The following is a 27443-nucleotide window of genomic DNA, read 5'->3' on the forward strand; positions in this document are numbered from 1 at the left end:
TCACTTGAAGTTCCGGCCAACCATGAATGACTGTACAATTCATCACTTAACGGAAAGATCAAAGAGGTACGTTTTGGTTCTGCAGATCAGAGTATTCCCTGTTTTGTAAAAGCGTTAAATCCTGGCAGAAAGAACAGACACGTAAGAAAACAAGAAAGAAAAAATTTGCTCCTCAGAATTACATCAGAGTAGAAGGTTACCTCTTTTTTTGAGTTTTCTAACTCCTTTTGCTGTATTTTTAGTTCCTCTTTTGCCTTTTCAACTTGCTCTTTCATCACACTGTAGCTTTCAAACATGCTGCCCTGTATACACAACAGAAAGACGTGACTCCTCTCACCCATATAAAATGGCACACTGGTTTTTACAGAACAATATACAGTTTCCTTCAGAATTATTAAAACCATTTGCGTAAAATCAAGATACTAGAGATAAATCTTTCCCTGTGGATTATTCTCAACTGAAGTAATAATTCTGCTTTTACAGGAACGTAGTGATCTCCATAGAAATTCACTGTGGTGTAAGATTCATGACTACAAAGAAAAAATGTGGATGAGAAATCAGCTATAAATAAAGATCCTGTCTTTAGGCACACGTTTCAAAAAATCGTAACAGTAGAAAAAATAGGCCCTATCAGAATAAAAGTTAGTATGTGTACATGTGCGTACTTTTCAATAAGACATGATTGATTCACAACCTTGAATACTTCACCATTATAACAGAAATCTGTGGAAATCAATTTGCTCTACCAGAAGCTTTTACTCCTGCAAGAAGATAAATAATTTTAAAAATCCCTGAACAATGCGCTCTTTTAAGCATTATTTTTAACTTTGTAGCTTGCTGTATAATTTTAAAATTCTCTAATACAAGATTCAGAAAAAACCTCTGTGGTATTTTGCCTTCTATTTAAAAGTTAACTTTAGCACCTCAGATCTCCAACACATAGGAGGTTACAACATTTTTTATATTACAAAGTTAAGTTAGCTTTGTCCTCCAAATGACGTTTATATCTCCCCCTTTCTTTAGAAAATCCTGCTTGATAACATACCTCATTGTTATTATTTACCTCTTTTCTGGGAAAATAGTTTGAAGGGTCTACAACCAGAACTCCTTCTTCTTCAGTCTGAGTTACACTACATGCTGTTTCAACTTTCTCTGGCTTAAGACCACATTGCTGACTTTCTTCTTTTAGTTTTACTATCTTTTCCTTTGTTTCCAAAATTTTACCTTTTCTCAGCTCTTCATCGGTGAAACCCAAAGAAGGCATTAATTCTTTCAATTGGTTATTTTCTAAAATAAAGTTTGCATTTGCCTTATGAAATTCATCAAGCTGTTCTGAAGTTTCTTTCTTGATTCTGTCTATTTCTCTTTTCAGTGCACGTTTTTCCTTCTGTAAATCAGAAATAGTTTGATAACAGCTGGTTTTGCACTCTTGAAGTTCTGAAACCAAGGTCCCATATTTGTCTCGTTCACGCTTTACCTCTGCCAAACATCCCAGTAAAGCTTCTTTTTCACCTTCTAAAAGAGATATTCTTTGTAAATTGCCTTCACTCTCTTGTATTAATTCATTATATTTTGTTACATAGTTCTCCTTGTCTTGTAATAATTTAGCTATTTCTTTGAAGCATCTGCTTCTTTCTTCTTTCAGGTCAGAAAGCAGCTGGAAATATCTCGTTTTCCTTCCATCCAGGGATAAAACAGTCCTGGGAAGTTTATTTGATGCAATTGTCAAAGAGTCTTTTTCAGAATTCCTGTTTTTCTCTTCAACACATGAGGGGTTCTTAGACAAGGTTTCAACAAAAAATGTTCCTGGGCTCACAGTGTTTTCTTCTGATAAGTTATTACAACATCCACCAGCAACTTCTTTCTCATTAAGTAAGTTTTGGAATGAAACAACGTTAGCTTCATCTACTGCTAAAATGTATTGAAAATATGCATCCATCTCCTCTTCCAGTGCACACATCATCTGGGCATATCTCTCATTCTCCTGTTGTAATATACAGACCTTTTTTGAGTAATTTTCATTCTCTTGCATCAGTAGAAATATCCTCTGGGAACATACAGCCACCACTTTTTCCAGTGCATATATTTTCACATTACGTTCATTACCAGCTTCCGGTAGTGACAGATGACACAAATGCTCATAAAAATTGCTCCCTGGCAGGAACAGTTTGCTTAAGCACACCTCCCTCTCCCGCAAAGGAGACAATATGCTTAGTGGATACCTCTCTGCTTCTGACCAAAAAAAATTCTGACAGTATGCATATTGTATATTTTCAGCAATTATTTTTTGACATGAGAAATTCTTCTCATTTGGTTCACATAGTTTCACAGCCTGGTGTTTCTTTTCTTTCAGCCCAATATTGCTGGTAGGGTTTGTTTGGTGAGTTGGTTTCTGAGGTTGATCTCCTTCCTCCTCCATTTTGATTATGTCTTCTCCCTTATATGCCCTATTCACATCGGAGATGCAGATTTCTGAGAGGTTTCCTTGTTTCTCCATTTGTTCAGGGCTCCCTTCAAAATGCTTCTTTAAATCTTTAAAATCAACAGATAAATTTTGGACATCCTGTGGGCTACCTAGGCTGTCTCTGGCTTCCATTGCTTGCTTCCCAGGCCTCATCAATTCAGTTTTATTTAAAACTTTAGAACTTTCCTCAGGAATACAGGTCACCTGTTGTGGTTGGGCTTGTTCATTCTGTATTTCTTCTCCTTTAGCTCTCCCTATAAAGGTTTTTTGGTGGTACTTTCCATCATCAACAACTTCATCCAGACATATATTTTCACTTATGCTTTTTGGCAGAATTTGCTTGTTTTCCCAATGTTTTTCAACATTATATTTTTCTAGAAATGATGTGAAAATTTCAGTCACAGTACAAGGCATCTTTCCACGAAGAAGTGCAGAAGCTTTGTCAGAAAATCCTCCTTCTGCAACAAGTGCATCAGAGCAAAGACTGGTGTTTGCCTCAGAGAAATCCAAACTCTTCGTTTCCTTCACAGTGGTGACAGCTGATATGTGGTAGCTTTCAGGTTCTAACAAGGTAAGCTGGAGCTTCTTCGTCATCAAAGCTTCAGCCACAGAAACAGAGGATGTCTTTGCTGGTAGATCTATAACTTTTTCCTTCAAGAGAGAAAAGTTTTCTTCATCTTTGGTTTCCTTACTTGCCTCATCGGTAGTTAACTTCTCAGAGCAAGAGGGAAGCAGTCTTGCTGCACAATAATTTGGGGTACATCTGAACAAAGTGAAATTATCTTCTAGAGTACCTGCCCTCTTTGTTCCAAGGGTGACCTGGTAATAGCAAAAGAGAAATGTTCCAAACCAAAAAACATAAGCTGAGATATACCATTCTATGTTGCTAATCATAATTTATTTTCCATCCATAAAATACATGATTACATAGATGAGAAAAAAATTTTCAAATTATAAAAAGATTTGCAATGAGACTAAAGGTACAAATAAGTCAATAATGTTCTTAGTGCACACAGGTATTCATCTTGAATAACATCTTTAGTAGCTATGATTTAAAGCTACTTTTACATCAATTTTTTAAATACACCAACTCTTCACTTTATCACAAAATTCACAGACTCTGCACAGACTGTGCACAAAGATAGCAAGAGTAGCGGTAACTTTTCTTCTCACCTGCTCAATCTCAGCTAGACCAGCAACTTTTGCAAAGGCACTGCAATTGTGTTCCAAAACTGGTAGAAGTTCTGGTAGCTCCTCCATCTGCTTTAGTCCATCACGGCCATATCCTTGTGTTTCTGTTATGGTAAAGCACTGGACAGTTGTAATGCCACTCTCAGATAGTTACATGAAAAACAAACCCCCAAAACATCTGACCAGATGTTTTGAACAGAAAAGTATTTTAGTGAGAGTGTGCTCAAAACTACCTTTTCTAGCAGAAGCACACATCACCAAATATGCAGAGATAAGCACGACACTAAACAAGAAAACAAACTTCACAAGGAAACAAAAATCTTAAGCACTAAAATAAGGTCTATTTTGGGTCCCCATACCAGTTCTTGAAGCATTTAAAAATGGAAAATACATCTCATTACAGTGAGTAGATGAAAACTCATGGGTTAAACTTATGGGTTAAAATTATTCAGTGCAGGTCTGGCATTTGCATACACTGAAACTTGCTATAAAGTTTTCATTAATCTGTGTTGGAAAAATTTACCTGATATAATTTGTCAAGTTCAGAGCTTCCATGTTGTTTGGTCTGAAAAGCAAATCTGCTGCACAGCGTTCCCAAACACTATACTGCAGCCAGGACATGGTAAGTATCCCCTAATTCTGCATCTCTGTAGCTTCTTGAAAGTTCTCAGCAAGTTACCCTCAGCAAGTTTGTGGACAACACCAAGCTAAGTGGTGCGGTTGACATGCCGGAGCGACAGGATGCCATCCAGAGGGACCTGGACAAGCTCAAAAATTGGGCCCATGTGAACATCAGGAGGTTCAACAAGGCCAAGCACAAGATCCTGCACCTGAGTCAGGGCAACCCTGGTATCAATACAGGCTGGGGGATGAAAGGATTGAGAGTAGCCCTGCCAAGGGGGACTTGTGGATGAAAAGCTGGACATGAGACAACTTTCCCAAGTAAATAATGACAGGACCAGAGGAAACGGTCTGAAGTTGCAGCAGGGGAGGTTTAGATTAGGTATTAGAAAGAATTACTTTACTGAAAGAGCGGTCAGGCACTGGAACAGCCTGCCCAGGGAGGTGGTTGAGTCACCATCCCTAGAGGTGTTTAAGAAACGTCTAGATGTGGCACTTCAGGGCATGCTCTACTGGCAGAGATTGTAGGTTGTTTGGTTGGACTCGATGATCTTAAGGGTCCTTTCCAACCATGAAGATTCTGTGATTCTGTAATGTGCACTCACAGCCCAGAAGGCCAACTGTATCCTGGGCTGCATCAAAAGAATCATGGCCAGCAGGTCAACGACTCTTCCCCTCTACTCTGCTCTGGTGAGACCCCACCTGGAGTACTGCTCTGGAGCCCTCAGCACAAAAAAGACATGGACCTGTTGGAGCGGGTCCAGAGGAGGGACACAAAAATGATCAGAATGATGGAAAACCTCTCCTGAGAGAGTTGGGGTTGTTCAGCCTGGAGAAAAGAAGGCTCCAAGGAGACCTTTTTGTGGCCTTTCAGTACTTAAAGGGGGTTCATAAGAAAGATGCAGACAAACCTTTTTGCAGGGCCTGTTGCGATAGGACAAGGGTTTTTTTAACTAAATGGGGGTAGATTCAAACTAGATATAAGGAAGATATTTTTTACAATGAGGGTGGTCAAACACTGGAACAGATTGTTGCCCAGAGAGGTGGTAGATGTCCCATCACTGGAAACATTCAAGGTCAGGTTGGACGAGGTTCTGAGCAACCTGATCTACTTGAAAGAGTACCCGCTCATTGCAGGGGGATTGGACTAGATGACCTTTAAAGGTCTCTTCCAAGCCAAACTATTCCAAGATCCTAGGATTTCTTGAGACTGTTCATATCTAAATGCTTATATCATACTGGCAAATAGTTATTGTTTCACCTGCCCAAGACACAGTTTCCAGATGAGGAGGTTATTAGAAGGTCTTATACTTTCTAGTCATGCACACCACGTGAATGAAATCATCTTCAGTTTTATTGCACAGAAATGAAAGTAAAAATTCCAGCTTGTTTTCATACCAGAATTTTTAGCATTTTGCAGCACAACTGGAGTTTGAATAGCTCTGCTTCTGAACGAATCCAAGACTGCTTCCCATTTCAGATTTTGAATGTCATCCTGGATTAAACCTCCATTCTTAAAGGGCAAAGGAAGAAGAAAAGAAAAAAAAAAGATTATAATTATACAGTGCTTGTGATATGAAAAACAGTTACATAAATTTCCTTTGCTATTTTGCATTCAAAAGACCCATTATTTCATTATATTTCATTATAATTGCTATTATTTCATACAATTTTCTCATTCCAACATTTTCTAGTAAATGTTGTGGTTTTAGACTTCCCCCTAATGTTTCCTTCATAGTTTAACAAAACGAAGAGTTAAGAAGAAAATCTGAGGAATAAGCATGCAATGTGTCAGATCACAGACGGAACAGAGACTGAGTTATATGCTCATGAACAAAGAGAAAAGAAAGTCCAACCAAGTAGGGAATGAGACTAATAGTTCAGTGCCTAGTTACAAAGACAACTGTTCCTAGGTTGGAAGAACTCAAAGTAGAATAATTGTTCCAAATAAAATTTTCTTTTCCATTGATGAATTAATTGTAAATTTCATATTTTGTTCTTGATATTTATCTTGACTCCCTGACTGAATTTGGAAATTGTGAGAATTCCTGCTGCAAAACAGATACCCTTATTGCTTGGTACACAGCAGGTCACATTTCCCATGCACCATGCGCATTTTTAGTGAACAGAAGACTCAGGCTTCATGTTTCTCAGCAAAACACATAATCAAGGCAGTAGCCAAAACAGCTACAGTGCAGAAAACAAGCCAACACAGTCACTTTTGTTTTCCTGCACTGTTCTGCATCGAATGCCAGCAGAAAACAAAGTTGGTCCCTTTGGGCCCAGCTGCAGCCTTAAAATTATATAGAGATGGGAAAGGCAATGACTTCAAAGCCTTCAGTCCATAGTGAGTCAGAAAAGCCATTTGATTTTCCACAGGATCACTGGTGAGAATAACTTTGATTTCAACCCAAGTCAGCTGCCACATTATAGTGCTCTATTATGACTTCTTGACTGTGAGGCCTGACTTAAGTGGAAACCACAACATTTCCAAGATTTCTTCCTTCATTTTCTCAGCAATATTGAAGCTAATGTTAATTCCTTGAAACACATCCATTCCTTTCCTGAAAGTTTGCCTTTGTTTCTTCCCAGATATCTTTTATTGACATATATGTGGGTTCTGTCAAAAGAAAGTTACACAAAATGATGTAAAAGATCCAATGCTTGGATACCAGGAACACCACATTGTGAGATCAAGACCTCAGTGTCATATGAAAGCTGTAGAAGGATGTTTCATACTTTTCCTTCAACAGACCTCTAAAGTTCACAAACAGAAACTGTCTGATAAATCAAGACATAGTCACATGGAACCAGCTGCTTTTTAACACATTTTTCATTCAGGCATAGGCTGCAATTGGAATATTGCAGACAAGATCCTGAGACCAAGTTTGGACATTCAGATTTATGTGACTACACCCCTCTGCGAGACACAGGTCACCTCTACAGTACCAGAACAAAACATCTAATTGGATCTTATTGCACGAAGATGCGATAACAACTCAGGCTAGTTTTCAGGAATAACTGATGTGCTTGGCATTTGAGCGACATGGTATTTACTGAGGAATCTGATGCCATGTGTATTTCACAGGAGTCTGATAAAGCCATTTTCACAAACTATGCTTTTCCTAGCTGTGAAATAGGCAAATGATCCCATTCACTCTTTCAGTGAAAAGCGATATACAGGCAGCTTTCCAGAAAAGTAACGGCATGAAAATCTTCCTTGTATTGCACACAGTTTCTCATTTTTATAGCTGTTGATGGAATATGATGAGCCCAAACAGTTTTTTCTTGTAACTGTTTTGGCATGAATACTACAAGATCAAGGTAATGAGATTAGGAAATTCTATTTTGATGGGTCCTAGTAAAACACAAGATAAGGGGAAAAAGCCCTCTTCAGTTTTACAGTGCAACACCAGATGTCTCCCTTCTCCTTTTATCACAGATATTGAAATTTTTCCCTGCTATTTCAAACCATTTTCTACTAGCAATATCCATGTGAATTAGTAGCAGTACCAAAAGCGGAGGAAAAGACAACCAGAAATGCATAAGGCACAAGATTTGAAGCTGATGATGCAACACACAGCATTTAGGGAACACAACCTACTGTGCAGCAAATCAAAGTAAACCGGCTTAACACAAATTATGGCCATTTATACCAAAGACTGGGTAATTGAGACTCAGCAACCGCCTAGAATAACACAGCTGTAAATTAATACTTAGAGAGGAAATGGTTAGAAAACGTTATGTAGAGGAAAAGATAACCTTTTATTAGGGTACAGCATAGAATGAGAGATTTGGTCCTGTTTCTTCAAAGACTCTTGGGATTAGTCTCAGGCAATTAGTTACTTGATATATCTTGCGCTCACACCTTCAAATAACGTTTGCTTTCTCCTTTTCTCAATTTTCTCAAACCAATAGTTCTTCCCTGGCTCTGAAAGCCCTCGCTCCTCCTGATTTTAGCTGTGCAGTCCCTCACAGTGCACTCGGTTGTTGTACATGTTTACAATTCAGTGCAAGACTCTCTAGAAATATCTTAAAATATTTTCAAAATATTTTCATTCCCAAGAAGAAGCGAATTCACTCATTAAAGTAACTGTAGCAATGGTCCAGGCTAAGTATAAAAACAAGCAACAGCAGTCAGTCCTTGTGCCACCTCTGGGCAGCTGCGGAGACACATGCGGTGAGGCACGGCTTCTGAGCTCTCCACAAAGTTCACACCTGCGCTGCCAGTGACTGCGGGATGATCTTACCACTCTTTCTCTCTCACACAAAGGCAACCTCCTGGACCTCACTTCTTTGGGACTGTAGAACCAGTAATGGTACAAAATCACCATGTCTGCAAAGGTGCGTTCAACTGCCAGGGTAAAACACTTTGTCTTTATTTCTTCTAGCTTTTACAGACAAAAGAACCCCTCTACCTTCTCCGAGTTGTGGAAATACTCACAGTCTGATTGTCCTCCTATATTAAAGGGGTTTTTTTCACACCTATTACCTCTCAGTTAACTGCAGTTAAAATCAGGAGAGTTCTTCGGATATCAGGTCACAATCTGAACGGAATAGGTGAGTGTGAGGCTTAGCTGATTTCACTTTATTTAACAAATCCTCAGAATAAAAATACCCTCCACCTCAGTGCGTAAAGAATAAAACTTTGTCTGAGTCCTCTCTGTGAAAAGAATTGCTCTTTGTCAGCAAAATGAATTGGCAGAAGCTGAATGCCATATTACAGCGTATGCAGAGCTTTCCCATGCAATGCTGGAGTGAAGCAAACAAATCCCATTCAGTGTATTCAGGGCATATCACAATGCTACGGAGCTGCAAACCATTGAATATCTCAACTCGCTCCCAGTCATGAATACTGAATCCATCTTCCCTTCTCTACCGTTATCCAGAAAAATCTCACAGACAAGATTTATTGTCAGCTGTGCTTTCTTCTTCAGCATTTGGGCATGAATAGGATGTGAAAACTCACCCAACCATAAGTGTACTCCTCCACGGAATGGCGTCCACAGGACAGAGGTTTCAGAAGTTCTTCTGGGCTCTACTTCTAGTACAAACTGAGACCTTTTGCCTTGGGCATGTCACTTAAATCTTAAGGAAAGAAGATTTGTGAAATGCCCTCGATATGTACCTGATAAAAGCACTGATGCAATGAAGATCCAACTACTGACTCCAGTGGGTGTGAATTAGAGACTATGAGTACTAATGCACCTACAGAAATAAAGGAAAAAAATGCAGGAAGGAAAAAGCCACACACTTGCATCTCAATTGCACATCGAATGACAGGTGTAATCCAGGGTGATATCAAGATAAAAGCTAATTACGTCTTCCATTATTTTTACTTACCAGGCCAACACTGTTTTCTCCATTCTCCAGTCTTGTACGCCATAAATCCTTTTCTTTCTTCTTTTTCAACTGCACTCTACCTTGAAGTGTTAAAGCCCTATTTTCATCTAAAAGCTCCTCCATTTTTTCCTGTAGTTTGATTTCAGATAATTTCAGACTATAAACGTGATGGGAAGATTCTTCCAATTTTCTTCTGAGAAAGTCTTCAGTGTCCAGAGAGCACTGGAGTTCTCTCAGCAGGTCTGCCTGTTCTCTTCTCTTGTCCTCCTCTTTTTCCCTTAAAAGCTTCAGATTTTGCTGAAGTGTCTCGAGGTGTCTTTTCATGTCATGCTCCACATTTTCCATGCAAGTTTTCAATTCCATTACTTCCACATCAGAGTGTTTATAGCCCTGAGTCCCACTGAATGATGATTCCAGCTTCTGTTGGAGATACTGCACCATTCCCTCTTCTAACTGGGATGTCAAAAGACCAATATGGGCACTAAGATCTAGGACTTGCTTTTCCAGCCTAGATACCTCACCCCGAAGGTAACACTCCCTTTCTCTCAACACTGCTGTCTGTTGTCTCTGCCTTTGTTTGTAGTGCTCAAAATACTCTGACTGGCTTTTTATTTCATCGTCTTTTGTCTTCAGCTGCTCCTGAAGCCAACGTAATTTTTGCTTTTGCTTCTTCTCTGACTTTTCTTGGTTTTCAACCTACAATTTCAGTGAGTTGTATGGTTAACATCTTAATACTAAATCTCTTCTTCCCTTATCATTTTCTTTTAATTTTGCAACAATTCTGCATTTGTTTTATGAAAGCTCAGGAATGACATAAGCAGAATTCTTTTAAAACCAGTAAAATCCTGCATTTAGAGAAAAAATTACCTACTGTTTTGTCATTTCAGCTGTCACTGAAACATCTCAGCAGGAAACAAACAAACAACACAAACTCGCCCACATCTAGTAGTAGTAGCAGTGTATAAAGTACAGGAAGTTTTTAAACTTTTGCATGTTTTATAGAACACATTAAATTAAAAGAAACCTTTGAACTGGAATCCATACAACGAGCTCTGAACTATATAGAAACATATCATTAGCACTGTCAGTAGTGTAGCACTGAGATGTTACAGGCAGAGAAGCTCTGGTTCTATTATAGAAAATATAAAATGCACCTTTCAGAGACCAAGCTTTTGCCCTTTGCCCTTCACCATACCTGTCATCTGTCAGCTCCTTTTATGAACCCCCTGAAAAAGGAGAAAGGAACAGATGCCTTTTGAATCAGTTTGAGAAACACTTTGGTATTTTCATTTGTGCCAAAGTGTTTTTGAACACAGAGACATACAGAGGTGAAAGATGTCAATGAAAGACAGAGGAGGCTTTCATGATTCACATGCTGCCCTTGTTTTGAGCAGAGTGAGAGCCACCAGTATCGTATCATAGGGCCATTGTGGCAACTTTGAAGCAAGACTGAAGGCACAGAAACATTACTGTATTTCTTCAAGGACTTCCTTAGGTCAGTCTTTTTGATCTCCAGTATTTTCCTCTCCGAGGGGTTCACCAACAAGGACAGGAACACTAGGTTGAAATGTTACGTGAAGTCAGAGAGGTGTGGGATAATAGTTTGGTTAACTGTTGATGAGAATATATGTCTAAGCTTCCTGAGTCTTAAAAAAAAAATACATTTAACTTTTAAGTAAAAAAGCAAAGACTATTGTTCATACTTATGAGTCATACTGCATGGCACTAGTGTTCTGTCAGATTATTCAACTTTGACTTATACCGAGACAATGAAAGTGTATCTTATTATAAACAGAATCAAAAGACATTGTTTCACTGTAGGTCATCGCTGAATAGCTTTCATTCCTTCTCCATTTTCATGGATCCATTCAGTGAGCTGTGCAAACTAGGTAAAAATTTCATGGATCCACTCAGTGAGCTGTGCAAACTAGGTAAAAACGCCCATTGTATTTGTTACCAGCCAACAGCTGACCTTCCTGATACAAAACATGTACTTGAAGAAGTACTAGCACTTGGGAGACGCGAGGGCTGACAATTTCACACCAGACATGGTGGAGGAGGAGTTGTGAGGGCATGAAATCAGCAGTGGGATGTTCTTGGCAATGAGGGAGCAGATCAGCTTGCTTCAGTGAAGGGCACTCTGCAGAGGAGGGCTCACACCAGCAAGGGCTCTGCAGAGCAGTGGCCCATGTGACAATGCGTGACAGGGAAGAAGGCAGGACCCAAACCAACCTGGGAAAGCTGGAAGAGGACACAAAGCTAAGCAGGAAGCTTAAAGTGGATGCAACAGCAGGTGGGGCCCAGCTTGAAAATGCCTGAGCAATTCAAGAGCCAGATGACAAGCTGAGCAGCTGCATTTCGTTACAAAAACGGCTGTATTAGCTGTGTTATGCTGTTGTATCACGTATGCTAGGGAATCAAAAAAATGCTTATTATGAGGCTAGAAAGATAAAGTCTGACCTAGGGAGAAGGGTGAGTGGGTTCTGGGGAGAAAGAAGGAAGTGGGAGCGTATATCTCAAAGATCAAGAGCCCAAATGAGAGGAATATTGGCAGGGCTGTCAAAAACATTAGAGAAATGGAAAGTGGGGCAAAAAAAAGACCAAAAAGTTCTTCTGATTCCTGTGGTTATAGAAAAAGAGAAAGGCTGAGATGATTGATTGCTTAAAACCAGAGAGATCACTGGAGATGAGATTGACTTATAAATTATTACCACAAAGAGAAGCTAAACTAGCTCATTTGAAACAATATCCTCCTCACCAAGTTGATCAGGTCCTCCCGAATGTCTCGCAGTTTCCCTTTAACACGCACATTTGCATTTTCAACCTGGTGCAACTTCACATTTAGTTGATCAATTGTCACAAGAAGTGTTTTGTGTGACAGCTCCAGCTCTTTCATCCTGTGATAGTGAGAATGAAGATCTTTGCTGAGTAAATTCCACACAGTACATTTCCAGATGGATAAGCAGTCATCAGCAATGCATTAATTTACGTTTACTTTTCCATTTTTCTCCCAACAATAAAATAGTAATAAATTGTTGATCCCTAATAATAAACACTTAATTCTTACCAAGTGTACTGGGGTTTGCACATTACTCTGGAGACTCTCAGAACTGTTAAAGGCAACATCTCTGTTCATTCTCTTTCTGCTGGCTTCATACAAAACCCACAAGCAAACACATTTACAAGATTAATGCTCACTGAAGCTTGGCATGCTATACGAAGTAACAACTTACCATAAAGACAACCACAATGCTTTGGTCTCTGCATGTATCTGATCATCTGATTTTGCTAGGTTCACGGTTAGCAAATTCAAATTTTATGATGACAGTAAATGTTTCCCATCAAAATTAGAATTACAGGTAATCTACAAATAATTATGTGTTTTACTGACCAAAGGGAAAGCATCTTACTTGTAACATACGTCACAGTGGGTACTGAAACCTATAATGCAGAACCGTATTGACTTTGTCAAAATCCAGCTTCATGGACAAAATACAGGTTTCACTTCACCTGTTGCTATTAAAATTGAAGTGTAAGATGATGTGGTGTGATGTGATAGGGTTTCTCTGCATAGCAGGAGGACCTAAAATAGTTCACGAGAGCAAGCTTCATGTTTTCGTTAAAGTTTTCCTTCCCTTTTCAGCCTACACATCCAAATTTTCTCAATACTTTAAACAGTTGTGAATTCCAAAGCATCCTTTTCTTGTTAAGGATTTTTTTTTCCAGTCTCTCATCTCCTGTGGCAGGTACTAAAGCCCCCCTCTTTTCTCATCTTAGAGACGCACACGTTACCCCCTGTGCCTCTCAGAACTGTGCTGTACCGTATCTTCTTCCCTGAATTTCTTCATTCAACCTTCAACAGTCTTTCACTTGTCTCCCCTGACCACCTCTATCTTCTAGCTTTGTCCTACTGCCCCTACCTGCCAAAATTTCCTGTTACCTCCACCCCAGCATGACAACACTACATTCATACAAAAATCTCACATAAAAACATACTTCTGAAGCAACAGGATTAAAATAGAAAGCACATCATTAAATAAGTGTCTATTAATGTATTGAAGTAAACCTGATGAGGTCCTCCCCACCGCAGGCACTGCATGGTCTGACACTGGTATCAAAGGAAACTGGGACGCATCCACCCAAAATTTTGCCCTGGCTAGTTACAACTACTGACTCTGCTTCCCTATTTTTTCCAATAGCTTGGCCATCATTGCTCATCTCATCTGTCTGTGCTTCAGCCACAAGAACTTCAGGCACAGGATCGCTTTTCTTTCTACTGGCTGGCTAAGATCCCAGAAAACAAGCTTCCTATATCCCAGGCAAGTTTCAGCTGGTCATTTGCTCTGCTTGAACTGTTCTCTCATACTTTCTTTGGTTTGGCTTTAAATAAAGTTCTTCCCATTTCCCCCCCCCGAAATCTTTGTTAAAATAGCCCCATTCCTATGAAACCTTCTATTTCAAAAAAGTTTCATTATTATTTTTTCAAAAAGCCAATTATTAAAACATTTCTGGACAAATTCCTTGATGAATCAAAGCAATTAAGAAATTATATAAATAATTATATTGAATGACATTTCTATTTTCTAGCCTTTTAACTGTTTGCCTTTGTTTGGAACAGTGCAGTTGCTGACTATCAAAAACTTGATCTTATTGTTGTAGTCAACTACATAATTAATGCTTAACGGCGCCTTTAGTTACTGTAATTATTAGCATTAACATACTGAACTAGAGGAAGCTTTCTGAAACAAGGAACTTTTTTTGCAAAACAAAATTCCAAATTAACTCTTGAAAAGAAACCCTTAAAATGAAAGGAATATGTTTTTTTTCATGGTTTAACCCCAGCCAGAGACTAGGACCTTGCAGCTGCACGCTCACTCCCCCCTACCCCTTCCCCAGTAGGGTAGGGAGAAGAGGGAGGAAAGGAAAGGAAAGGAAAAAACCCTCATGGGTTGAGACAAAGAGAGTTTAATAGAAAAATTATGGAAAATTAAAATACTAATAATTATAATAATAATAACAGTAAAAGAACATACAAAATAAAGTAAAACACCACAAGTCACTCTCACCACCCGGTGGTTGGTTGCCCAGGCCACCCTGAGCAGCGATCACAGATCCCTGGCCACCGGCCAGCCCCAATTTATATACTGACCATGACATCTATGGTATGGAATATTCTGGCGGCCAGCTTATTCCGTCTGTGCTCCCTCTCAGCTTTTATGGGAAGCTGAAAAAGTCCTTGACTAACTTAAGACTTCACCTGGCAACAACTAAAACAACATTATCATCATCATTCTCACACCAAACCCAAAATACAACAGCTACTAGAAAGAAAATTAACTCTATCCCAGCTGAAACCGGGACAATTTTACAAGCAGAATTTATACCGTATGAATATTTAAGAATGAAACATCCTGAGAAAGCTATCTGGTTGGTCATTTGCTACAAGATTTTAGATGATGCTGTATATCCAATTTAAATAATAAAAACAAAACATTGAATATTGCATTTCTTTTCTCACAGCTACACAAAACACTTACACGTGCATCTTACTAGGCACCCCAAAAAACACATGAAGTCTTTCTTTTTGCTAGCTTTGCATGTATTATTTGATAGCCAGTACATGGGGCAAAGGGAAGAGTACATTTGTCACGTCACATTAATTTTGCATGCAAAACCCCCTCTTATTTACCTGTTTCTTAGGACAGAATCTGACTCCACGTAGTCCTCTAGAACACCTTTCAGTTTTTGCTCCGACTTTTCCAGCTCTTTTATTCTGAGGTTCAAATTCTCTTCTCCAGCACTGTTTGCTTGGTCATCAGGTATGCTTGCATCTTCTAATTCCTGGAAAATCTGGGAAGTATCAATTTTAATATTTAAATTCAGGATATCAAATCCTTCATTACTGGGCATTTTAATACAGTAACAAAATTCTTGTTCTCTCCCAGATGAAGGATCCATGATGAAAAAACACCAAATTATTAGGTTCCCAACGTACTACAGTCTAAGCATGCAATAAAAGAATCTAAGCCTCTGCTGATCAAATGAACAGTCTTTCTCAATGCAGAACACATTTATTATTTATGAGAAAGTCTCATTTCATTAGCCCCAAAGTAATTCAGCATGTATGAAAGGAGCTGCAGTTCACAACATGAGATCCCCATAAAAGATTCAATTAGACTAATTCATGAAGGAATTAGGCATCAAAGTTTTGAAAGAGGCTAATTTTCTACTAAACAGAGGAGTTCATAAAATTGAGTATGTTATCACCAAAAAAAGCCCCATGCTTATTTTGGATAAAAGTATGATATTTGTATTGTTTCAAGACATAAGATTAAAAAAGGATATTTCCTATTCAAAAGGCAATCTATGGCTATTTCAGAGAAACATTCAGTATATTTAACGGGTATTTTGGAATCCCGCATTCAGTATTTTGCTTAAAAGTCTACTTCACCTCTGACAGGCTATGAAACCATGCCAAAAAGCAGTATTTAAAGTTGGGCTTAGGAAGGCAATCTAAGTTGCGTTCTTTACCTTTGCCTCTTTTAGCAATAGCTCTAAAAGTTCTTCAGCTTGCAGTTCACCTTCATTTCCAGAAACTCTCTTCAGTAGATATAGTCCTATAAATGGCATCTGTGAAATGTCTTTACTTTTGCTACATTTGTATTGATTTGGAATTGGATCTGTAATTGGAATTAAACCACTGAGTTTGGACCTATTCTCCAGGAAATAATGCAATTACTTTTATTCTTTTCTTTTTCTTTTTATTGTAAACAAATGCTGAATTACAGGACAAAGAAGAAAAAGAGTACCACTTATTTTTGCCACTGAAGAGTAGAAAATAGCACAAAATCAGTGCAAAAAGAATAAACAAACAGTTCTCTTATTGTCCCATGCTTTGATATATGCTATCCACATATGTTACATAATGAATTGCATAAAAATTTAGTATTTTGGCCCATTGTATCACTCACTGGCCTTACGTCAGCTGCACAAGGACATATAGAGCTGAAAAGATTCAAGGAGTCCTCAGTCCCTTGAGAAGCCATGATACTTAAAAGCTATAGGTGTGGAAAAACAAAGTATAAACCCACAGGGAGAACAAAATTCAAACCACTTTGTGATCTCCTCTGGACTTAACAAGCCAGTCCCTTCTCAGAGACCATGTATTCCTGAGACCTCTCAACATAATCATGGCTCTCCCCTGGCCTGTATAATTTGACAAATGGAACGGTATCTTTGATTTTTAGCTCCTTAAGACACTAATATTTTCTCTGTATTTATTATTTACAAAGCGAATAGACATCCTGCTCCCTGATAATGGGTAGCCCTGAGCACCTCTGCAAAAGCAATATGTAATAATAGTGGATATCCGTACTCTGCTAATTAACAATTTACAGTGAAAGCCAAGTTAATGTCATTTTCATCTCCGCCCCAGGCTAGTATCCAATTCATAATCTGTAAAAAGAAAAATTCTTAGCATATATTTTGCAGAAAGTAGCCAACAGATAAAAATGGAGAGGATGGACCAGGCAGGAAATAAACTGACATTTAAAATCATTACTCTGATTTCTACTCACTTATATCTAATAGATGTTCTTGTTTGGAAGTGCCTATTCATTCACTGATATAGGTATAATGAAGGTTAATACAACAATTTCGGAAGTTGGTCTCAAACCTCATGATCCATCAGGCCTCTACACTTCTGATACTCCATCCTGAAAACTACCAAGTACTTCAGCACAAAACCAGGAAAGCTGTTATGACTGATATCAGAAACAAGAAACTTAATGTTTCCTTTTTCACTTGTATAGCTGGGAGAGATGATCGAAAACCTGTGCCACAGAAAGTGGAAATCAGGCTCAGCATGGACTGAGTATAGTCATTACACCTGTTCCCAGCTCTGTAATAAATATCAATATGCAATGGATAGTAAGATTGCAAAGTTTTCCAAAATTACAAATTCTGCTAGCTCAGCACAGATTAAAAATATCGTGAATGTCATGGAAAATGTCACCCAAATCCGCCAGTTTCTTTGAGAAAACTATCACATGTGAATTACAATGTAACAAAATGCATACAAAAATTAGAAAACGAAAACTGCTCATACCTTTCCTGCTTTGTAACAAGACCATCTCCTGTCTCCGCAGTGCTCTTACCATTGCAGCCACATGCTGTGACCATCCCATGTTTGTGCTTATAGTTTCATTTCCAAAGCAGCAATGAGCAAAACTATGTCTATGAGAAGAAAGAGTGTTTCTTTGCCAAGTGAATCACACTTTTCAATTTCTGTTCCTTCGTCAGCACCTTGTTTGGTTACCCCAACCTCTGTTTATCTCCAATTATGGTCCTTCTTTTGAAAGTATTGCCAAAACACTCCCTTTTGCAGTGAAGACCTCATTTTTTCACATTCTGTCATCACACTGCTAAAAGCTTTAACTAAAACATGAAAAATCTGGTTTTGAAAACACATCCTCTAAACGCTTGCACCTTTCGAATAACACATTGTGAGCAACACATTCTTTTTGGGATCGACTTTCCAAACTTCTGCATGATCCTCGTTTCCAATTTAAATTGTGCTTCGTACCAGGAAACAGGGTTGTTCAGACCCTCAACACAAGCCACACTTTCCTGCATCTGACTGAATTTTGTGGAGTGCGTCAGCTCCTTCAGCAGGTTAAATGACGTTGTCTGGTGATTCTTTGTGAAGAGTAAATCTCTGGTCTCTACTTCAGAGCCTAAAAATTATCTGAGAAAACTGGCTTCTTTTGAGGCTGATTCCTGCACTTCCAACAGTGAGATATTCAGTTGCTATGACAAATCTTGTCCTCAGCTTTCTTTGTGCTGCCTTGATCGTTCTTTGCCTTGTGTTATTTTTTTCAATCACAATTTCCACTTTATCATCTGGTGTGTTACCATAACCATCTTATTCCACTCTGCATTCATGTTGGAGTTCAGTGTGTCCATGGGAGCAGACTTGTTTCTCTGTAGCTTTTTCTGTAGCCCTTTTACACAAAGATGATTTTCAAGAAAATGTGAGGGAGGAGAAAGTTGCCTTTTAATATTGTGCTCTTAATATTTTCAGCTTGCCTCAACATTCTAGAAATAAATAAAATTATCTATTTCTTCATATTGCCTTTCCAGCTCTGAAAGAATTATTTGCTTTTCCCTCTTTGAAAGAAAAGCCTAACATTTTTGAATTTTCTAACCATTCTCCATCTTAAACAACTCTTTTCAGCTTTTATTTTTTCAATCTGTGCTTCTCCCAAAATTTTTCTTGCCGTTCAGGTGGTCAATGTCCTTCACTGTTTGTCTACCTCTGCTGGTTGAGGTTGTGCCGTTTTTGCTTCCTGGTTGGTAATTTCACTTTTATATTTCACCTGAGAGGTTGCCATGATTTCTAAACATTTATTTCCAATTCTTTCTCTGCTTATCACATTCATCTACACACCCATTTCTTCAAGCCCCTCTTTCTTCTTGAAGAGATAACTGAGCACAGCGTATCATGCATTCTCTTTTCCTGGCCTCTCAGGCCGCCTCGGGACCTTCCATTCTCCCAGTGCTATCTTTAGAAGTTATTGCCTTGATTTTCTATAAAGATTCAAAAAATAATTTCTCCCTCACAGTTCTTACCCACTTCAAAGTTTTCTTAGCTCAATCTACCATCTTCTCTTTCTCCAAAACCCACCTCTTCTCCACCTTTGGATTTCTGACTTCTGAAAATAATATGAATTTTTACCACTGCAGGGTTGTAAATCTCTATTTGTTTTCAACTTTGAACAGTTTTTTTCCCTGTCAGCTATTTACTATAGAGAACTTATTGTCAAACACTTAGCTTTTTTATATAGATATCAAAAAGGAGATTCTGTGTTTCCTGGGTGAAATGCAAACCACGTTTGTTGAAAGCATGCAGTATGGAGACAAAGATCTCAAGTACTGTAAGAAAACCATTTGGTAGATAACAGTTCACATAGCAGCCAGTAATTGCACTTGTATTTTTCCCAGTGTTTGATTGGTGTGACAGTGTAAATTCTGTTTAGATTTTTTTTCAGTGTTTATGATGTGCTGGTCCTTATTTGATTATCAAATTATTCCAGCTTGAAGCTATATCTTTAAAAAAATCTCTAATTTTAAATTCCAATATTCTGCAGCTTCAAGTATTATGCAAACCGTTTTATGAAAAAAAATGCACCAATTTAAAGCTGCTCAATAAATATTTTCTATGCTTTTGCACGTGGACTCAGCTGTTCACTCCATAGGTTCTTTTAATAGCCTGCATAGAAAACAAAAACAAAAGCAGAAAACAAAAACAACAGCAAACAAAAAAAAAAGAAAAAAAGTCTTCTGAGCCTTAGATAGGTAACATTAATTTAGAAATAAATGTCGGTATCCAGCCCTAAATTCACAGACACCACAATCTCTTTCTAAAAGTTTTCCATTAGCTTCAAAATAACAAGAACCACAATTATTATAAGTAAACCATCTGATTTGCCTTGAAATAACGAACAATGTTCAAGAGTCCAACTATAGTTAAGTCTCTTAAAATAGGCTTTGCTGCATTACATTAATCAGAAACAGATTCACCTCTGGCAAGATGAGTTAAAGGGAATTGCCCTCCACGCTAGCACCACAATATGATGTGCGCTCCTAGAAATGCGAGAGTTGAGCAGCTATCTGGCTACACAGCCATTATCCCTGTGTTAGCCCCTCAAAATGCTTTTCACCAACCTTGAATTTAACTACTTAAATAGTTGCTGTTAACAGGAAGAATAGCAGGTTACATCAACACAATATATTTTCTGGACACTAATTATACTTGTAATTTTTTTTTTTTTTTTCAAAGGGGACCCATGGTACTATTCGCTATATTGACACAGAAGCTTATAGATCAGGCCTAAGCCTTGAACTCATAAAAATTTTTGAACTAGCAGTATTTTGAAATATTTTAAATGGAATTTTAAAAATGCTGGTGATCTCATGAAGTTTATAGAATGTTTATAAAGTGTCTCTAAACTTGGCCAGTATACTTTTCACAGTGTTTAAAAACAAACATGTTCATCAACATGTTAGCACCTCTGACGCTGACTTGACTAAAAAAGCTGGACAAAATTTAAAGACAATAGTTGGGTGACTTCCTTTAACATTACCCTTTCAAACTTACATTAACCAAAATAGCATTTGTTCTTTCCAGTCTCCACAGAACAGAAAATTCAACTCAAACTGTGGTAAGGTGAATAGTATACCACAAGGCTTCTTCTTTCTTCAAACACGTCTCTATAAGCACATGCTCAATTTTCAACAAAATAAAGGAAATCACAAAAGGAATGCTCAAAATGCTGTAAAAATATTGCTCAATTTCAACTAATTTTCAACACCCATCTACCATCCAAAAGAAAGCTACTGCACTTGTCACAAATCAGTAATACCCTTGGATTACATTCCACTCATCTGCATTTACCGCCATTTTATTGCAAAACATAAAACACATGCAGCAGTGCTAGTAATGAAAGACCAGACGCAACTGATGCTCAGTTCTCAAGAGCACCAACAGAAAGCTCATAACTGAACGTACTGGGAGCCGAATAAACCCCCAAAAGGGCCCGTGATAACACAGGTCTGATTTTTCAAAAGTACTCATGATCTGGGCAATAGAAAATACTGTTTCCAGCTTAATGAAAGGTAAATACAATAGCTTTTTCAGTTAACTGTTGTCATTATGCTCCTTTGTCACACAGTACTTGATTGCTGTTTCAAAGGGGTTGATTAACTGGATCTCCAGCTATAAGGAGATTCCATGAACATAATTCACAACAGATTCCAAAGAAGAAAAAACTTGGAAAAACTGTAAAGGTAAAAACATTGTGTATTTTCAGTTTAAAACCAAAAGAAAACAGCAGCAGCAACAACAACAAAAAGACTGTAAATATTCCATAGTTTTAAACCACAGCTTAATCCTCTAACAGGCTGTTGAGTTAGCATCCTTACTGAACGGCAGCGTACAACTTGCATTGCTCCAGGGAAGAGGGCTAGGACTGATTTTCTAAATTGTATTTCCCTCTTGTTTTGTGTGAGGCTGCCACTATGGCCCCTGCTATAGCTGAAGAAATTCACTCTGTCTTTTGCATCGAGGTGAAAGGACCAGGACATCGTAGAAAGAATAGTGGGAATGATGGCAGTGTCTCAAGGGAGAGACATAGAGGTTTCTTATCCTCACCCTTTCCATATTGCATGGACACATGGAGGGTCAGTTGCATTGCAACCTTCACATTGCCTCATAAAAGGCAAATCAGGTTATTATTTCCTAAGCTGTTTTGTGGCTTCAAAGATCGTGAGGAAGTAAAATGAACCCCCTTTTTCTATGGGTGGTGGTGCTTACAGGGCTTTTTAGAAAACCAAATTGAAACCCAAACAGTGTTTGCCACCTCCCCATCCTGCACGACAGAAGGTAAGATCCTACAGCAACACCTGACCGTCTAGACAATAGGTACCTGCTCCCACTGCAGTTAGGGCAGTCAGTATCTTACAACACAAAACCATTTCTCATTGAAAACTCAACGGCCTTCTGCAGAAGTCTAGGAAGGTAACTGAAGGCATCCAAGTCAGATTTTATAGGTGACTCTTCCTCTCTATGAAAGCAAAACCAGTATATACCCTTCCCCGATGGTTTCAGGGTCTTATGAAGACGATTCTCAAAACACAGCAAAATCTAAGCGTTAAAAATTGAATACAAAGAAATATAAAGAATACCAACCACACGTCTTGGCTCAGTTGTGTCATCAAGGCCACAGAATGAATGCTAGTGAAAAAAACAAAAAAAGGAACAAAAACTATAACATAAGATCAAAAGAAAATGAGGAAAAAAGAAAAGAAAAAAGATGTAAGATATGCAATATGAAATCCAATGACATTACTTTACAGCAGTTAGTCTTACATCAATATTAATTGAGTTGATCTGAAAGAGAGATACACTATACCAGTCTTACTCTAAAAAGGGGTAACAGGGTACAAAATACAGTATTTGAGGTCAGCTTTACAAATGGTACCATTTGTGGATTAGGTAACTTCAGAAATATTAGGCTCAGCTCTGTGACTCCGTTAAGGAAGTACTTGTAATTACATGCCTAAAATCTTCCCTGAACCAAGACTTACCAAACCAAGGGCACAAAATAAATGCAACTTAAATGGTAGAGAATCAGTTGTGAGAAAAGCATGGCATATTTAAACTGCACTTTTTCCTCGTGTATCGACTCATAGAACAAAACTGAGATTTTAAGTTATTCTTTTGTACAGCCTTTAGAAGCACAACAGTTTGCTGAAGAGTCTATAGGGCAAAAATACTGCCATCCTTATGTTCTGATTTGACAGAATTTTACATAAAACTTAAAAATTGAATCCATTCCTAAAGGAAAATAGAGAGCCGTACTCATGACAGGGTAACTATAAGTGGTGGATTGCCCTTAGCTACAACCAGCAATAAGGCTCAGCTACAAACACTGCCCTTCCTTCAGAAGCGTAAGACTTCTCTCCACAAGAAATTATTGTGCTCAGTATCAGCAGCATGTAGGTGTCAGTCTGCACCCACTGACATGTTAAATCGTGAGAAGAACAATGCAGTAGAAGTATATCATTCATTGATTCTCTGACAACACAATCTTTCTTCAGGCAGTCAAATTCAGAATGGGATTTAATCCCAAGGAAAAAAAATTCAAATGTAATACAGGTAGAAGGAAGCCCTCCACTCATCCAGGAGTTGAAGGATAACAGAAAATGATGAAGCTTTTTTGAGATCTCCTGCTAATGTAACATTAAGGCAAAGAGAACGTTAATCATTTTACCTCATTACCAGCTTTCTGCTAAGCTTGTGATTAAGCTGTTTCTTTTCCAATACTTTTCCCCATCCATTGCACTGATGGACCAGCACAGATAATGCTAACTTCCATTTTCAAAATTAGAAGTCTGTCTAATCCGATATCTGCTCTATAACCATAATGGCAATGATTAAAGGCTTACATTTTGGCAATAGCAACATCTAGAGATTCTGATGTTTTAGAATAAGTAGATAACACTGATATGAATGAATATGAATGAAAGCTCCCCTAACTTCTCCATTCAGCCCAGCAGCAGGCTTGTACTCATATGTACCAGAGAAAATGAGATGATGTGACTCATCTTTGCGTCAAGGCACTGGTTTAGCAAAAGCAACGTAACTAAAACACTTTGCTAGAGCTTAGAGAAAGCCCCATTGTCAGCCTATGCCCTGCAGAACTAAATGCCCTAAACTCCTCAAACCTGGGAAACACTTGAGGTCCAGGAACCTTGTGCCATCTCTTGCTTGGGACCACAGTGATCCAAATACTTTTGCTGCCTTAAGCCTCAGTCAGACCTTCTTCAAAAGAGGAGAAAATTTGGAACAAGGATATTAATTTGGAACTTGTTTCTATCTTAATTCAAGAAATATTTTTTGTTTCCAGTGTTCACCACATGCACCTCATTGACTTTTTTTTAATTTTCAGCGTTTGCAAGTTTTGCAAAGCAGTATTATCCAAAGAACAGGGCTGAGATAACCTCTTCTGTCAAACAGAGACAAATCTTTCTGTTGTTTCTTGATCTAAACAAAACAAATCCTCCCCCTTCTAGCCTAGTGTCTTTCCAGACCCCTTGATTCCTTTCCATACTTGATAGAAAAAACAGACAGCAAGTAATTTTGAGCAGATTAGAGACGGAGCTTCATTTCATGCAGCAATGACTTGAATTCATATTTTATCTTTCTTGTTTTAAAATAGATTTCATGATATTAGGTTAAGTGCTATTAAAATCAATGCAACAGTGAAAAATAAATTAGTATGGAAACAAAAATCCATTGGCATTGCCCAGCCATTTATTTACCTTTTCCTCAATTTCTTTGAGTTGCCTCTTTTGAAGTTCTATTTTATCTTCTAGTTCTCGAATTCGCTGAAACAGAAAAAAGCAAAATAGAAATTATTATATCTAATTTGAAAAGTATACGAATCAAAAAGATAAGAAATAGATTAAGAGAACAAATGCCCATTATTAATGTAACACTTCCCATACAGTTATATTAGGCACTTTCATGGCAGGATTGCACCACATTTTCATGAAACCATGGTATTTTAAACAAGCTGCACATCTAGAACATTATGTTTATTACCAGGAAGCCTAATCGTCACCACTCATTAATCATAATTTTAACACATACACACAGAAAATTCCAATTAGCACCAAAATTCTTAGAAGTCCAACACTTCTTTCTCTGCAACTGACAGAATTTTTTCTACTTACCTAGACAGTCAGCAGATGATACCATTAAATTTCATTTTAACTTTCTATTTTCATTTCCTATAAAACATAACTATGCTTCTGGCATAGTCATGCTATACCAGAAAAACAGAGCACACAGATTTTCAGATCATCACCAAGACACCATCCAGAGATTCAGCTCCGTCCGATTACCAGAGCCACCTCCCACCGGAGTCAGAGGGAATGTCTCCTTCAGCATAGCTCTCCATATTTTAAAGGATTTTCCTTGTTTGCTTCCACAAAGGTTCTCCAAAAACACGAGTGGTGTTGGGTCTACATAGCCTATCTTATTTCTGTCTCCTTGTTTCCTTTCTATAAGTTATGTTTCTTTTCTTTTTTATTTTATTTTTTCTGTGCTTCTACATTAAGAAGGTGCATTTTATCACACTTTTAGTATATTGTACTTGTTACAGATAAAGTAGGTTCATAAATATTTTTTTTTTATAGGCAAAAACCTGGAATCTGTGACTAACAGCCACTGGGAAAGAAGGAGCAACTTCATACTATCAGCTTTTTTCAGGATTAACTACCTGACCTTTGCCTGGCCTGAATCTCTGTTAAGGTTATTAACAGCTCTTGAACTTTGAAAGAGAAATTGTCCTCTAGTCTAATTTCTATGCATAGGCCAATAAAATTAATGTAGCAGCTGCTGCACCACTCCCAGATTATTTTCTTACTCCCAAATTGATTGGAACAATAGTATCTCTTTCAAAACCATATTCAATCATTATTTATAAACCTGTGTGATCAACTGACGTCAATAGTTGATTACCTGCATTTAATTCAAAGATCTCAAATAGCGGGAAATGCCCCACAGTCATGGTAACCCAGGACAGTTGCAGCAAGGCTGCTCCAATAATCCAATCCAATAACCTTTTTGTACTGGTTTTGACAACTCCAGAGTTTGGCACGAACATTTCAAATCTAACCTGGAGCTACCCCAAAGATGAGGTACATCCATCCTGCATGTTCACCTTGCCTAGGACGTACTAGTCTCCACACAAATATTGCAGACAGGTCACAAGCAATAGCTTTGTTATTGTTGCTGCTGTTTTAAAAGAAAAGATTTTGCTTAAATGACTGTTTTGAATATTATGCAGTCAGAATAAGTCAATCAAAACCTCCACCGTATCATGCTGTATTGCTCAGAGATTTCCCCCGATAATACAGAAGCATGAATCAGATTACCCTTGTGTGACACAAGTGCATGCAGATTTGCTGACAGTAACAGATACCCTGAGCACACATGTATTAATTTCACTTTTCCTCTACTACATTTGAATTGATTTATACTTCATCCACTCCCTGCTCAAGACAAGTCTCTCTCTCAAGCGATCATCTTGATACACTATATGTACCAGGAACATTACAATCACTGTAAAAAGCCATGGCATGAGAAGTAGGCAGATGTAATCACCTCTGAGATCTCTGGTCCACCACGTTACACTCCTGTTTCTCCCCTACTCATTTCAGTTTTGCTGAGTCCCACTTACAACCACATCCCAGACCTGAGTGACACGCTTCAATTCTCCAGGGGTCCTGCTTGCTATGCTTTGTGATAAAATTTGACCACGGTGAGATAAGTGGAGAGAAGCAATATTTTCAAATATAATTTTCACCTTCAAGATTCATCACCTGAGATATTTTTTCAATCTGCTGAGAACTTGCCTCCAGAAAGAAAGGAAAATAAAAAAGCCCCCAAACATCTGGTGGCTTTCTCACTTTAGGGTTTACAGCGAGTGTTATTTTAGAAAAGAACATGTTAATTAGGATAAGACAGCATTTTTCAGATTTGGGAATTCTGTTAATTAAGTAAAAATGGAGATGTTATTATTCCCTTATGAATTTTTAATCTTTTCAAAAGATTACAGCTATTCAGCTATTCTCTCCAGCTATTCATAATAGTTCATAAAAAAAAAAAAAAAAAAAAGGGCTGAGGCTTCTGTTTTCCAATTCCCACCCATAACCCATCATAATTGTTAAACTTTGAGACACAAAAGACAGAGAATGGTTTTAAGGTGAAGAAATACACATTTTCCTAAAAATCAGTTTAAATACAATCTAGGAATTGAAAGGGAATACGCATAGGGCTGAATTTCTTAGCAGTGAAAATCTAAAAAAAAACCCTCAAAACAAGCAGGTTTATATCAGTAAGGCAGATATAGACATGGTGGATATGGTCCATAGGGCAGATATTTACATGTAGACATGTGTATATGTAGACATGTTCCAGACTTGCCACCTAAGGCTAATACGTTGAAGACAGGTGACTAGTGTTTAAATATTCCCCTTATAGGAGTGAAAATCACAGTGACAGAAGATTTACACTGCAAATTAGTAAGATTTTGTAACCAACTTCTTTACTACGGAAATTAAGAGTTCAAACCTAGACAGGTCAGAATTTGTTCTAAAACACAACCGTTGGCTGGAATTTTTCATCAGGTATCAAAGCCTGGGGTTGTTTACTTCTGGCTGTTCACTTGCTTTCTCCTGGAGCAGTGTAGGGAGG

At 38.1% G+C, this 27443-nt stretch overlaps 2 protein-coding genes across 9 annotated transcripts in view; both read right to left on the bottom strand.

The window, feature by feature from the left end:
- The window catches only part of C5H4orf50 (chromosome 5 C4orf50 homolog), a 41598-nt gene extending 21738 nt beyond the window's left edge, over positions 1–19860 (bottom strand). For 5 of the 8 annotated variants that reach the window (XM_054203878.1, XM_054203875.1, XM_054203879.1 and 2 more), the window contains exons 1-9: positions 17727–19860; positions 16151–16299; positions 15309–15469; positions 12378–12516; positions 9620–10315; positions 5675–5789; positions 3638–3759; positions 1064–3283; positions 183–302 (exon numbers count right to left, since the gene is read on the bottom strand). In XM_054203878.1, the coding sequence (XP_054059853.1) occupies positions 183–302; positions 1064–3283; positions 3638–3759; positions 5675–5789; positions 9620–10315; positions 12378–12516; positions 15309–15469; positions 16151–16299; positions 17727–17805 (3801 nt within the window). In that variant the 5' untranslated portion in view covers positions 17806–19860. The remainder of the gene's footprint in view (positions 1–182; positions 303–1063; positions 3284–3637; positions 3760–5674; positions 5790–9619; positions 10316–12377; positions 12517–15308; positions 15470–16150; positions 16300–17726) is intronic. The other 3 variants (XM_054203876.1, XM_054203880.1, XM_054203877.1) reach the window with 3 other exon arrangements.
- A 2447-nt stretch (positions 19861–22307) lies between these two features.
- Positions 22308–27443, bottom strand: part of JAKMIP1 (janus kinase and microtubule interacting protein 1) — a 97418-nt gene continuing 92282 nt past the window's right edge. The window contains exons 20-21 of the mRNA XM_054203890.1: positions 24503–24568; positions 22308–22412 (exon numbers count right to left, since the gene is read on the bottom strand). Coding sequence (XP_054059865.1) covers positions 22323–22412; positions 24503–24568 — 156 coding nt within the window. The 3' untranslated portion in view covers positions 22308–22322. The remainder of the gene's footprint in view (positions 22413–24502; positions 24569–27443) is intronic.

The sequence above is a fragment of the Rissa tridactyla genome, chromosome 5 (assembly GCF_028500815.1).
Source record: "Rissa tridactyla isolate bRisTri1 chromosome 5, bRisTri1.patW.cur.20221130, whole genome shotgun sequence".
Taxonomy (NCBI): domain Eukaryota; kingdom Metazoa; phylum Chordata; class Aves; order Charadriiformes; family Laridae; genus Rissa; species Rissa tridactyla.